The sequence below is a fragment of the Oryctolagus cuniculus genome, chromosome 17 (assembly GCF_051225735.1).
Source record: "Oryctolagus cuniculus isolate XC-2025 breed Fujian yellow rabbit chromosome 17, ASM5122573v1, whole genome shotgun sequence".
Classification (NCBI taxonomy): domain Eukaryota; kingdom Metazoa; phylum Chordata; class Mammalia; order Lagomorpha; family Leporidae; genus Oryctolagus; species Oryctolagus cuniculus.
Window position 1 is genome coordinate 34,844,008 of NC_142883.1, and position 12,204 is coordinate 34,856,211.

Here is a 12,204-nt window from a genome sequence, read left to right on the forward strand (position 1 = left end):
GCCTGCGATGCCTGTATTCCTTATGTGCGCCAGTTCAAGAACCTACTGCTCCACTTCTAATTCAGCTCTCTGCTAATGTGCCTGAGAAAGCAGCAGAAGATGGCCCAAGTGCTTGAGCCCCTACACACACACAGAAGACCCAGAAGAAGCTCCAGGCTTCTGCCTTTGGCCTGGCCCAGCCAGGGCCATTGTGACCATATAGGAGTAAACCAGTGGGTGGAAGATCTCTGTCTCTCTCTGTCTCTCCCAGTCTCTTCTTTATCTGTAATTGTACCTTTCAAATAAATAAAAATCTTTAAAAATATCTATTACCCATGTTTTGCCTTAAAAAATTCAGTAATCCTTTCTACTATTTAACCTTTTTAGTGAAGTTTTCATTTTGCTTACCGCTCAACTCCAGTGGTGACATGATGATTGGTCAAAGGTTATAACTAAGCATCTTGAGCTAGTGATGTTTTCATTTTTTACCTTTGGATCTGTGATGTGTTGGTGGGAGCCTACTTTCTTGATTGAAGAAGTTTATGAGTTTGTCCTGTGTTGAGGCAAGGAACAGAGCTTCATACATTCTTCACTCCTCAGAAGAACTTTGGGCCTGTGCACAGTCATTCATAACACTAGGTTTTAGCAGGCTTCTCTGTCTTCTTCACTTACCTCTCTTAAATTTTTGACTGGTATGCCTCTCTTGGTGTCCCGTCAAGCTGTTAGTTTCCCCTGATTACTAGCTGATTGCTCTACTGTGTTTTTTTGTTTATTTGTTTTGTTTTGACAGTTTTGTGGGTATAGATTGCCCTACAGCCTGATCCAGATAAAACAGGCACTTCAGTGGAGACAAAATATTAACAGTCTTTGACAGTGGTTGTCTCCATCCTCCTCTGGGAATGACCTTTGTGTTATGAAGCAGTGGCTGGTGGTCTACTCCTCACTGCTGCGCTACCTGGGTTCTGCCTGTGGAGCAGAAGTTCGGGGTTAGGGAGTTGTTAGGTGGGCAATAGTGCTATGTCTACCAGTACATCTTTAGTAAAAAGCCTAATGAGACGTGATCTCTGGATGTTAATGGGCTGCAGACAAATAAGGGACAAATCTGGACATGTGAGGGAATCAAGGACTGCACTCTTGCCTCTTCCTTAGCTCTTCTGCCCTAATCTTCCTACAGAGTAGGAACTAGGAGTAAAGTAAAAGATGCTACTGTCAGGCTGCCAAGCTCTTCCACACACAGCTATAGGGGGATGGGATCCCTCTCACTCTTACTGAATTCCATTGATTTGTTTTAAGTCCTTTGATCAGTGTCTAAAGACTTTCAATGATTGTGTCTGGTCGTTTTTCCTATTTTTTAAAACATATTTATTTAGTTTTCAACTACTTGAAAGTCAAAGAGATGAAAGGAGGGAGGGAAGACGGGAGAGACAAAAAGAGGGAGAGAGAGATCTTCCATCCACTATTTCATTCTCCAAATGCCTGCAACAGTAAGGGCTGGACCAGGCCAAAGCCTGGAACCCAAAACTCCATCTGGGTCTGTTACAGTAGGATGCATTAGCAGAAATCTGAATAGGAAGCAAAGTATTCAGGACTGAACTGGCACTTTGGTGTAGAATGCAGGCATCCCAAGCAGTTGCTTAACCTGTTGTGCTACAACACCTGCCTGTTCTAATTTAATATGTTTGTCTCTGGAAGAGAAGTTTCATCTAAATTTTCATACCACCATTCCCAATATATGTGTATAGTTAAGAATTCAAACAATATAGAGGGCTGACCCCAGCATCCCATATAGCTAGTTCAATTCTGGCTGCTCCTCTTTGATCCAGCTCTCTACTATGGCCTGGGGAAGTAGTAGAAGATGGCTCAAGTACTTGGGCCCTTGTACCCTCGTGGGAGACCCGGAAGAAACTCCTGGCTCCTGGCTTCCAGTTGGCCTAGCTCCAGCTGTTGCAGCCACTGGGGAGTAAACCAGTGGATGAAATGACTCTCTCTCTCTCTCTCTCTCTCTCTGCCCCTCTGTAACTCTGCCTTTCAAATAATAAATAAATCTTTTTTAAAAATTCAAACAATATAAAATGACTTAAGTGAAAAGTAAATGTTTCCTAAATGTGCCCTAAGTCTGATTCCTAGAGGCAGTAACTTCCATGAGTGTCTTATTTATTCTCTAAGATACTCCTAATATATACATAAGTGACCTAGGCCTTTAAACCTGAGTCATCACGAACTTGCTGCTGCAAGATGCATCTTCAGTTTTTGAGCATGTGACTTCCTGAGATCTTGTTACACCCAAAGTGTGCGGTAGCTGTCCTGCCTCAAAGTACATGTACAGCCTTTGTAGGTTAAGTGATCCTTTCTGACTTGAATCTTAGTCATTATAGGTCACCGAATTTGTTACTTACTTTTTTACCTGGCTGATATTCTCAGATCAGAAAAATGAATTAAGATTTTAAAAACAAAATGAGGATTCTTTCAATGTAATAACAATAACCTCTTTTTCAGTAGTATTTGCTGCTAGTATTGCTGTTGCTTTGTAAGTCAGATAGTAGAGAGAGAGAGCAGTTTTTTTCTGCTAAACAGCATTATCCTAAAATGAAACAAATTTAAAATAACACTGGGTTGGTTATAAAGTTTTTGTTTTAAATGTTATAATTGTGATCTTTTTTGATAAACAAAACATATATGTATATATATATATATATATCTGTTGATAGTCTTATTCCTGTGCTTTATCTTTGAAGACTGTTACTATTGAAACACTTTCTTTGTAGTAGTTGTTTTCTGATTGATTGCTATGTAGAAAAATATACCACCAGCAGTGCAGCTGACATAGCCTTTTTTTGCTGCTTCAGCTTCTTATTTTTAGTTTTTGCCTCAGTGGCGTCTACCTATTTGCATGATATAAAACTAATAATGGAATCTTACCTGAGGACAATTAATAAACTAAAATGACTGTTCTGGGAAAGTAAAGATGGATAATCAAACTGTCATTTAGTCAGAAGATAAACTTGCTAATATTGTAACAACTGTGTGACACGAGTTTAGACTTTCCTATATTTAACCTGAATTTACTCTGGGATGTTTGCCAGTTTTAATTAATTGGGTTTTTTAATTATTTTGGTTTATTAAATTTATTTGTTTGAAAGAGAGAAAATGCCATTGGCTTAAGATGCTTAGTTATAACCTCTGATCAATCATCAATTGACCACTGGAGTTAAGTAAACAAAATGAAAACTTCACTAGAAGGGTTAAACAGTAGATTTGGGCTGGCAGAAGAAAGGATGAATTAATTTGTTTTTTTAAAAATTCAAAATAGACAATTGTTTAAAACAGATTGGCCAGCACTGCGGCTCAATAGGCTAATCCTCCACCTGCGGCGCCGGCACACCAGGTTCTAGTCCCGGTTGGGGCACCGGATTCTGTCCCAGTCGCTCCTCTTCCTGTCCAACTCTCTGCTGTGGCCTGGGAGTGCAGTGGAGGATGGCTCAAGTCCTTGGGCCCTGCACTCGCATGGGAGACCAGGAGAAGCGCCTGGCTCCTGGCTTCAGATCAGCGCGGTGCGCCGGCCGGGGTGGCCATTGCGGGGGTTAACCAACGGAAAAGGAAGACAGAAAGGTCTTTCTCTCTTTCTCTCACTCTCTCACTGTCCACTCTGCCTGTCAAAACAAAAACAAAAACAGATATTTCACGAAGAAAGGCATATGGGGTAGGCATTTGACATAGGGATTAAGATACCAACTTAGAGGCCTGCATGCCATAGTAAAGTGGTTGGGTTTGAGTTCTGGATTGGAGTCTCAGCTCTCCTTAAAAATGATTATTTCATGGGACGGACATTTGGCACAGTGGTTAAAACTTACCTGGTTGGGACACACACATCCCATATCATAATGCCCAGATTCTAGTTTTCTGCTAATGCACACCTTGGGAAGCTGCTGGTGATGGTTCAAGTACTTAGGTCTCTGTCACCCAAATGGGAGATCTGATTGACTTCCCATCTCTTGCCTTCAGCCTGGTCTACCCTGGCTGTTGCAGGCATTTGAGGAGTGTACCAGCAGATGGGAGACCTCTCTGGTTCTGTCTCTCTGCCTTTTGTCTCTTTATAACATTATGTATATTTTACTATGAGCATAGATTACTCTTAAAATTAAAAAAACTAATTTGAAAAGTAAATTCTAAATACTATTTTAGAGTCAAAGTAAATGTATTGGGAGAAGTAATGTTGCTGTTCTGATAAAAATCTACAAAATATGGCCAAAGAAAAGTTGGAAACAAAGTTCCTGTCCTCCCCGCCACCACAAGAAGAATTAATGTAGTTCTGTTTTATTCCACCCCAGTAAGTGAGGCAGATTTTATTTTAATGAGCTTGAAAAAGTAAAGTGAAATATGGGCACTTAATATAAACTTGAACTATATTGCTTCTCCAATTCTTTTAGTTGATCCAGAGTACCAGAAAGAAGCAGAGCAGAGACATCGAGAATTGGCAGCTAAGGCTGGAGGATTTAATGACTTTGCAACTTTGGCTGTCATCTTTGAACAATGCAAATCAAGGTATGTGAAGTAGTCCTTTTTGATATATAACTGTAATGTGTACTTTGCGACTTTAGACAGAAAGATTCAATGAGGATAATGTTCACCTTGGTATTTTGAACATCAGGGAAATTATCTTTCAGGTGACTATTGTTAACTTAGTAAGCATGTATTATATAATATTGATTGTCTTCTTTCTTCTCTCCCAAACCTTTCCTGAAAATGACCTTGATTATAAAATTTTGCTTCTATATAGGTAGCTTAGATGGGAAAGTAATATTTAAATATGTGTTTACAAAGAAATCCATTTACAAATTATTTTTTCATATAAACAGAGGCCCCTACATTAATTGGTTTTTCAAATTTACTAATATGCTTTTTTGGGGATTGGACAGATCTTATAAGAGAGTTGATATTAGCTAATGGGTTTTTATGTCTGTAGTAGAAATGAGAATGTTAAGCTGTGTTTCACTTCAGAAGACATTTTCAAGATAATAGTTTTTTTGTTTTGCAGTGGAGCCCCAGCTTCGTGGTGCCAGAAGCATTGGATTCATTGGAGGTGCTTATTTTCTGCATTTCGTGTGGAGGCTCAACTTCGGGAACTAATCAGGAAGCTTAAACAGGTGATTGTAATCATGGTTTTTCCCTTCAGTAGCATTTTGGACCTATATATCTCATATTGAATTTTCATTGATGTTCATTTACTTCTTACGCCTCCTTTTACTCTACCACCCTCCCTTTCTACTTTATTCTACTGATAACCATCTCTCAGATAATAGTAATAATAAAGGAATTTTGTTTTTAAAGATTCATCTGTTTATTTGAAAGTCAGAGTTACAGCCCCACAGCAGCCAGGGCTGGGCCAAGCCAAAGCCAGGAGCCAGGAGCTTCATCCAAGTCTCTTACATGGGTTCCAGGGGCCCACGAACTTGGGCCATCTTCTGATGTTTTTCCCAGGCCTTTAGCAGGGAGCTAGACTGGAAGTAGAGCAGCTGGGACACAAACTGGCGCCCATATGGGATGCTGGCATTGCAGATGACAGCTTTACCCTCTTTGCCACCATGCCAGCCCCAGTAATAAAGGAATTTCATCTTCAGAAATGAAGATTCTTAAAATAGCTTTATTTGGGGTGGCATTATGGGCAGTGAGTTATCACCTGAGGTGCCCACGTCCCCTATTAAAGTGCCAGTTTGAATCCTGCCTACCCTGCTTCTGATCCATCTCCCAGCTAATGCATCCTGGGAAGCAGCAGATCATGACTGAAGTTCTTGGACCCTTGCCACCCACGTAGGAGAGCAGGATAGAGTTCTGTGCTCCTGGGTTTGGCCTGGCCCAGTCCTAGCTGTTGGGGAGTGAACCAATGGATGGAAGGTCTTTCTGTTTCTCAATTACTCTCTTGGTTGCTCTTCCTTCTCTTCAAGTAGTAAACATTAAAAACAAACAAACAAACAAAAAACCCTTAGCTAAAGTTGACATTCAGTAAGCTGCAAATATTTAAATTGTACAGTCTGATTTTGACATCTGTGTAAACCCATGAATGATTACCACAATCAAGATAATGTGAACATATCCATCACCTTCCATCCCCTTGTGTTTCTTTTTAAAGATTTATTTATTTATTTGAAAGAGTTACACAGAGAGAGAAGGAGAGGCAGAGGGAGAGAGAGAGGTCTTCCATCCTTTGGTTCACTCCTTAATTGGCTGGAGCTGCGTGGATCTGAAGCCAGGAGCCAGGAACTTCTTCTGGTGCAGGGGTGCAGGGGTCCAAGGACTTGGGCCATTTTCTACTGCTTTCCCAGGCCATAGCCGAGAGCTGGATCAGAAGTGGAGCAGCTAGGACTCGAACCAGCGCCTATATGGGAAGCTGGCTCTGCAGGTGGCAGCTTTACCTGCCAGCCCCTTCCACCCCCTTTTGTAATCCATCCATCTCCTTTCCCAGGCCCTCTGCCCTTACCCAGGCAACCACTGATATGCCTTCTGTCCCTATACATAAGTTTGCATTCCCTAGGATTTTATATACTTGGAATCATACAATATGTATTTGGAGTGGGGGAGCGTCTGACTTCTTTTACTCAGCATAATTGCAATTAGCATTTCTATTTATATATATATATATATTTTTTTTTTTTTTTTTGACAGGCAGAGTGGATAGTGTGAGAGAGAGAGACAGAGAGAAAGGTCTTCCTTTTGCCGTTGGTTCACCCTCCAATGGCCGCTGCTGCTGGCACATTGCACTGATCCGAAGCCAGGAGCCAGGTGCTTCTCCTGGTCTCCCATGCAGGTGCAGGGCCCAAGCACTTGGGCCATCCTCCACTGCACTCCCAGGCCATAGCAGAGAGCTGGCCTGGAAGAGGGGCAACCAGGACAGAATCCGGCGCCCCGACTGGGACTAAAACCCGGTGTGCCAGCGCTGCCAGGCGGAGGATTAGCCTATTGAGCCACGGCGCCAGCCTCTATTTATATTAACTGATTTTTCTTATTGTAAAATATTCATGGCACAAAGTGTACCATTTTTTCAGTACATAGGTCAGCAGCTTTAAGTGTATTTATACTGTTCTACAACCCTTACTGCTATCCATTTCTAGAAAATTTTCAGCATCCCATACTGAACCTCTCTATTAAACAAAAATTCCCCACTACCTTCTTTCCCTACTTTGTATGTTTGTCTTTGATTCTTTTTCTCTCTGTTTCATTTTGAATGTTACCTGTTTTGTCTTCCAGCATAGTAATCTTTTCCTCTGCAGGGTCTGATTTGACTTTAATCTCATCAAGTACATTTTTCATCTCAGATGTTATTGTTTTCATCTCTAGATGTTAGATAAAAGTGTTAAAATTTTTTCTTTTAAGTTTTCCATGTTTTTTCTGAACTTTTTGAACAAATGCAATCCAGTTGTAATGTACACAGAATATAAATACATTTAACATGCACTGTTTCTGAGTTGAATTTTATGTCCTCATCATGGGTTGTATTTTCCTGTTTATTGGCATGCTTGATAATTTTTTAATGGATTCCAAAAAACCATGTAGCCAATGAAGTATTCCAGTCTGGCTTATAGAAGCAAGCACCCTTCCTAGCCCTTTGTGTTGAATGCCAAGTACTGTTACCTCTTAACCTTTGGGGAGGTTACTTCCTGGGCTAGTGGCCCCTCACACTCATATGCTAATCAGTACCCATCTGCACATTTGAAGGGGACCTTGTGCACATCTCCAGAGTCTTCCCTGCAGTTCCCTTCCTTCCTAACTTTTTATCTCAGGAAGTTTGCTCTATTCCATTTGGGTTTCACTTGCTGCTGCTTTTCTCTGGAATCTCTCTCAAAGCTGTAAACTGGGCAAGTTGTTAAGTTTACTTCATTTATTTTCTTTCTCTAATGGGTCACTGTTCTTTGTTGCCTGATAACACTATTTTAGAAATCATTATTTTGCATATTTGCATTATTTTATATATTTGGTCCATATTTTGGTTGTGTTAGGTCATAGAGTAAATCTGATCTCTCTTCCTTCATATTGGCAAGCAAAGTGTAGAAATTTTCATTTTTTTAAAGATTTATTTTATTTATTTGAAAGGCAGAGTTGGAGAAAGAGGGGGGGAGAGAGAGAGAGAGAGAGAGAGAAGGGAAGAGAAGAGAGAGGTCTTCCATATTTTGGTTAATTCTCCAAATGGCCACAATGACCAGGGCTGGGCCAGGCCAAAGCCAGGAGCCAGGCACTTTTTCCGGGTCTCCCATGTGGGTGCAAGGGTCCAAGCACTTGGGCCATCCTTCCTTGCTTTCCCAGGCTCATTAGCAGGGAGCTGCATCGGAAGTGGAGCAGCCAGGACTTGAGTCAGCGCCCATATGGGATGTTGGTGCTGCAGGTAGGAGCTTAAACCATCATACCATAGCCCTGGCCATAAAATTTTAGTTTTTCAAAATGAGATTACTATAAATTGTTTTTTGAGGCTTACCACTGTACATACATTCTTTCTACAGCAAAGTGATTTCCCAAGAGAGACCTTTGAAGGCCCTAAACATGAAGTGCTACGAAGATGTCTTTGTGCAGGCTATTTCAAAAATGTAGCTCGAAGGTAAGCAGCATGAGCTAGAGAGATAAATCAAGAAGTATGACTGTGTCTGATTATAGTATTGAACCATTTAATGTTAGTATTAAAGACTGAAGGTTTGATTTAAGCTCTGTACTGATGATGGAATCAGAGGAACTGCAGTGGCCAGGAATAGGGTGTTGCACCTCAAGCAGGGCAGGAGGGAATGTATGTGGGGCAGCTCTCTAGCACTGGTTATCATCACTTGAGGCACCTGACAAAGGTTTTCTTGAAAAACTGTTGCCTTTTCTGGAGTGTGAAAGCCAAACAGGTTGAAATAGCACTCTCAGAAAGCTTATCTTGGCTTAGAGCATCAGAGTTCAGACAGGGTGGGGAGGGATTGTTTTCTGTGGGGTGTCAGAGTCTAAGAAGGGCATTTCTGGAAAGGGGTAACAGTGGTGGTGATGGGAAATGCCCAGGAAGTGATCACATAACTAAGGAGATTAAGGATAACAGTGAGCAGAATTAGAGATATTGAAAGGCAGAAAATAAGAGTGACCTCTGTTTGGTTAGAATTTCAGAGTTTCATCATGATGGTGTATTGGGTTGGTATCTTACTCTCAAATGGTTCCAGTAAAAACATTTTTTGTACTAGTCACTTTTCAGAATCTAAAAAATACAATATATTTTTGTTATCTGATATGTGCTAAACACTGGGCATGTACTGAAGATTGAAAGGTAGAGATGTGAGTTCTGACCTTATTTTTGATATAAGTCTAGTAAAGGATACAAGTAAATAGTGCAATCAGATCTGAGCTATAAAAAGAACATACATGCATACCTGAGGTCTTCAAAAAGTTCACGAAAAACATATTATGAAAAAACTTGGATTTCAAGATTGTACTAAAGCCTACATATATCAAGTATTATAGGAAATCAATTGAGGTAACAATTGAATAGACTTTTTTTTTTAAGATTTATTTATTAATTTGAAAGAGTTAGAGAGAAAGTGAGACAGAGAGAGAGAATCCTTATTTGCTGGTTCACTTCTCAGGTGGCTGCAGCAGCCAGAGCTGGGCCAGGCTGAAGCCAGGAGCTTCATCTGAGCCTCCCACTTAGGTGGCAAAGGCCCGAGAATGTGAGCCATCCTCTGCTGCTTTTCCTAGGCCATGAAGAGGGATCTGGATTAGAAGTGGAACAGCTGGGACGTGAACCAGCACTCATATGGGATGTCAGCATCACAGGCAGTGGCTGTATCCACCATGCCACAATGCTGACCCCTAGGCTTACTGTTTTGACAAGTGTTTGGAATGACATTACATAGAGAGGTATAAAAGATAAAAATTTGAAGTCAGGGACATGAATTAGAAAATAGATGAAAATTTCTAATTGTTAGATTTTAGAATAGTGGAAAATCATTCATCCCTTTAAAAAGTGATATAGCATAATATAATAAAAAGAAGACTGTAGTTAAACCAGAGGACCTGGGGCCAGTACTGTGGCGCAGCAGGTTAAAGCCCCTGACCTGAAGTGCCGGCATCCCATATGGGCGCTGGTTCTAGTCCCGGCTGCTCCACTTCCAGCTTTCTGCTGTGGCTTGGGAAAGCAGTAGAAGATGGCCCAAGTCCTTGTGCCCTTGCACCCATGTGGGAGAATCCGGAAGAAGCTCCTGGCTCCTGGCTTCGGATCGGCGCAGCTCTGGCTGTGGTGGCCATCTGGGGAGTGAACTATCGGATGGAAGACCTCTCTCTCTGTCTCTGTCTCTCTCTCTCTCTCTCTGCCTCTCCTCTTCCTGTGCAACTCTTACTTTCAAATAAATAAATCTTTAAAAAAAAAAAACAAAACAGAGGACCTATGTTTAGGGCTTGGTTTCACCAAGTGTCAGCTCTTTGATCTTGAGAAGGCTAGCTGTCTAAGTCTCAATTTTTTTTTTTTAGGATTTTATTTATTTATTTGAGAGGCAGAGTTATAGAGAGAGAGAGACAGAGAGAAAAGTCTTTTTTTTTTTAAGTTTTCTTTCCTTTTTTTTTTTTTTTTTTAATTTTATTTTTAGAGAGAGAGAGAGAAAGGTCTCTCCGTTTGTTCACTCCCCAAATGGCCGCCACGGCCAGGGCTGTGCCGATCTGAAGCCAGGAGCCAGGTGCTTCCTCCTGGTCTCCCATGCGGGTGCAGGGCCCAAGCACCTGGGCCATCCTCCACTGCACTCCTGAGCCACAGGAGAGAGCTGGCCTGGAAGAGGAACAACCAGGATTAGAACCTGGCGTCCAAATGGGATGCCCGCACCACAGGCGGAGGATTAACCAAGTGAGCCATGGTGCTGGCCCTAGAGAAAAATCTTCTATCTGCTGGTTCACTCCCCAGATGGCCACATGGAGCTAGGCTGATCCAAAGCCAGGAACTAAGAGCTTCTTCCAGGTCTCCCATGTGGTTGCAGGGGCCCAAGCACTTGGGCCATCTTCCACTGCTTTCTCAGGCCATAGCAGAGAACTGGACTGGAAGTGGAGCAGCTGGGACTAGAACCAGCGCCTGTATGGGACACCGGCGCTTCAGGCATCTGAGTTTATGTCTCCGACGCTCCTCTTCCAATCCAGCTCTCTGCTTATGGTGCCCATATGGGATGCTGGCGCCACAGGTAGAGGCTTAGCTTACTATAAGGCCATAGCACTGACCCTATTAAGTCTCGATTTTAACCTTTTAGTGAAAGTGCCTGCCTCTCAAAAGTTAGTTTTTTGTTTTGTTTTATTTTTAAGGCTTTGCTGTGAAAGCATTTTGGAAACTCTAAAGCTCAAACATAGTATTGTTACTACTTATTAACCAGAAATGCTTATACTTAACTGAAATAACTATTTAACTTCTAAGAACTGGTAGAAATGTTATAGTGATATAAATTTAAATCTCTGCTTTATATTGTTCTTTGTAATGGAACATATTTCATTACTGGACTTAGTGCTTTGCTTACTTGTCTTATTGTTCTGGTTTTTATCATTTGGTTTTCTGTTTATAGATCTATTGGGAGAACATTTTGCACAATGGATGGGCGTGGAAGCCCAGTTCACATTCATCCTTCCTCAGCAGTAAGTATTTTTAATAAAGGGAAGACATGTGTAGAGGTGTTAGAATAAATAATGGAAGTCTTACACTTTTTGCTTTGAGGTTAAACCCACATATCTTTATATGACATAGTGCTTAAGAATATTAGTTGTCCATACCTCCTGTTTAAAGAAGATAGGAGTCAATTTTGAAGGGTTTTGTGTGGTTGGTCTAATGTGGAGTAGGGCAGATTATTGAGTTACCCTCTTTAAATGAATTTATTTGTATAGCTTCATGAACAGGAAACCAAACTTGAATGGATTATTTTTCATGAGGTATTAGTTACCACCAAAGTCTACGCAAGAATTGTATGTCCAATCCGTTATGAGTGGGTGAGAGACTTGTTACCCAAGTTGCATGAACTTAATGCTCATGATTTGAGTAGTGTGGCACGGCGTGAAGTGAGAGAAGATGCAAGAAGAAGATGGACAAATAAGGAAAATGTAAAGCAGCTTAAGGGTGAGTGAATCATTGTTCTGCTCTTAACTTCCATATCATGTTGTTTCCTGCTAGTGTTTACTGTTTTTATTTTGTTCATATTTTTTGTGAACTATTATCATTTTTTCTGAGAAATAGCCTTTTTCCATGAAGTGTTA

The 12,204-nt window shown here is 41.1% G+C and overlaps 1 protein-coding gene across 1 annotated transcript in view; it reads left to right on the forward strand.

The window, feature by feature from the left end:
• The window catches only part of DHX40 (DEAH-box helicase 40), a 48,602-nt gene that overhangs the window by 34,387 nt on the left and 2,011 nt on the right, over positions 1-12,204 (forward strand). Inside the window, exons 13-17 of the mRNA XM_008271199.5 lie at positions 4,407-4,521; positions 5,015-5,123; positions 8,469-8,563; positions 11,523-11,592; positions 11,839-12,067. Of these exons, the coding sequence (XP_008269421.1) occupies positions 4,407-4,521; positions 5,015-5,123; positions 8,469-8,563; positions 11,523-11,592; positions 11,839-12,067 (618 nt within the window). The remainder of the gene's footprint in view (positions 1-4,406; positions 4,522-5,014; positions 5,124-8,468; positions 8,564-11,522; positions 11,593-11,838; positions 12,068-12,204) is intronic.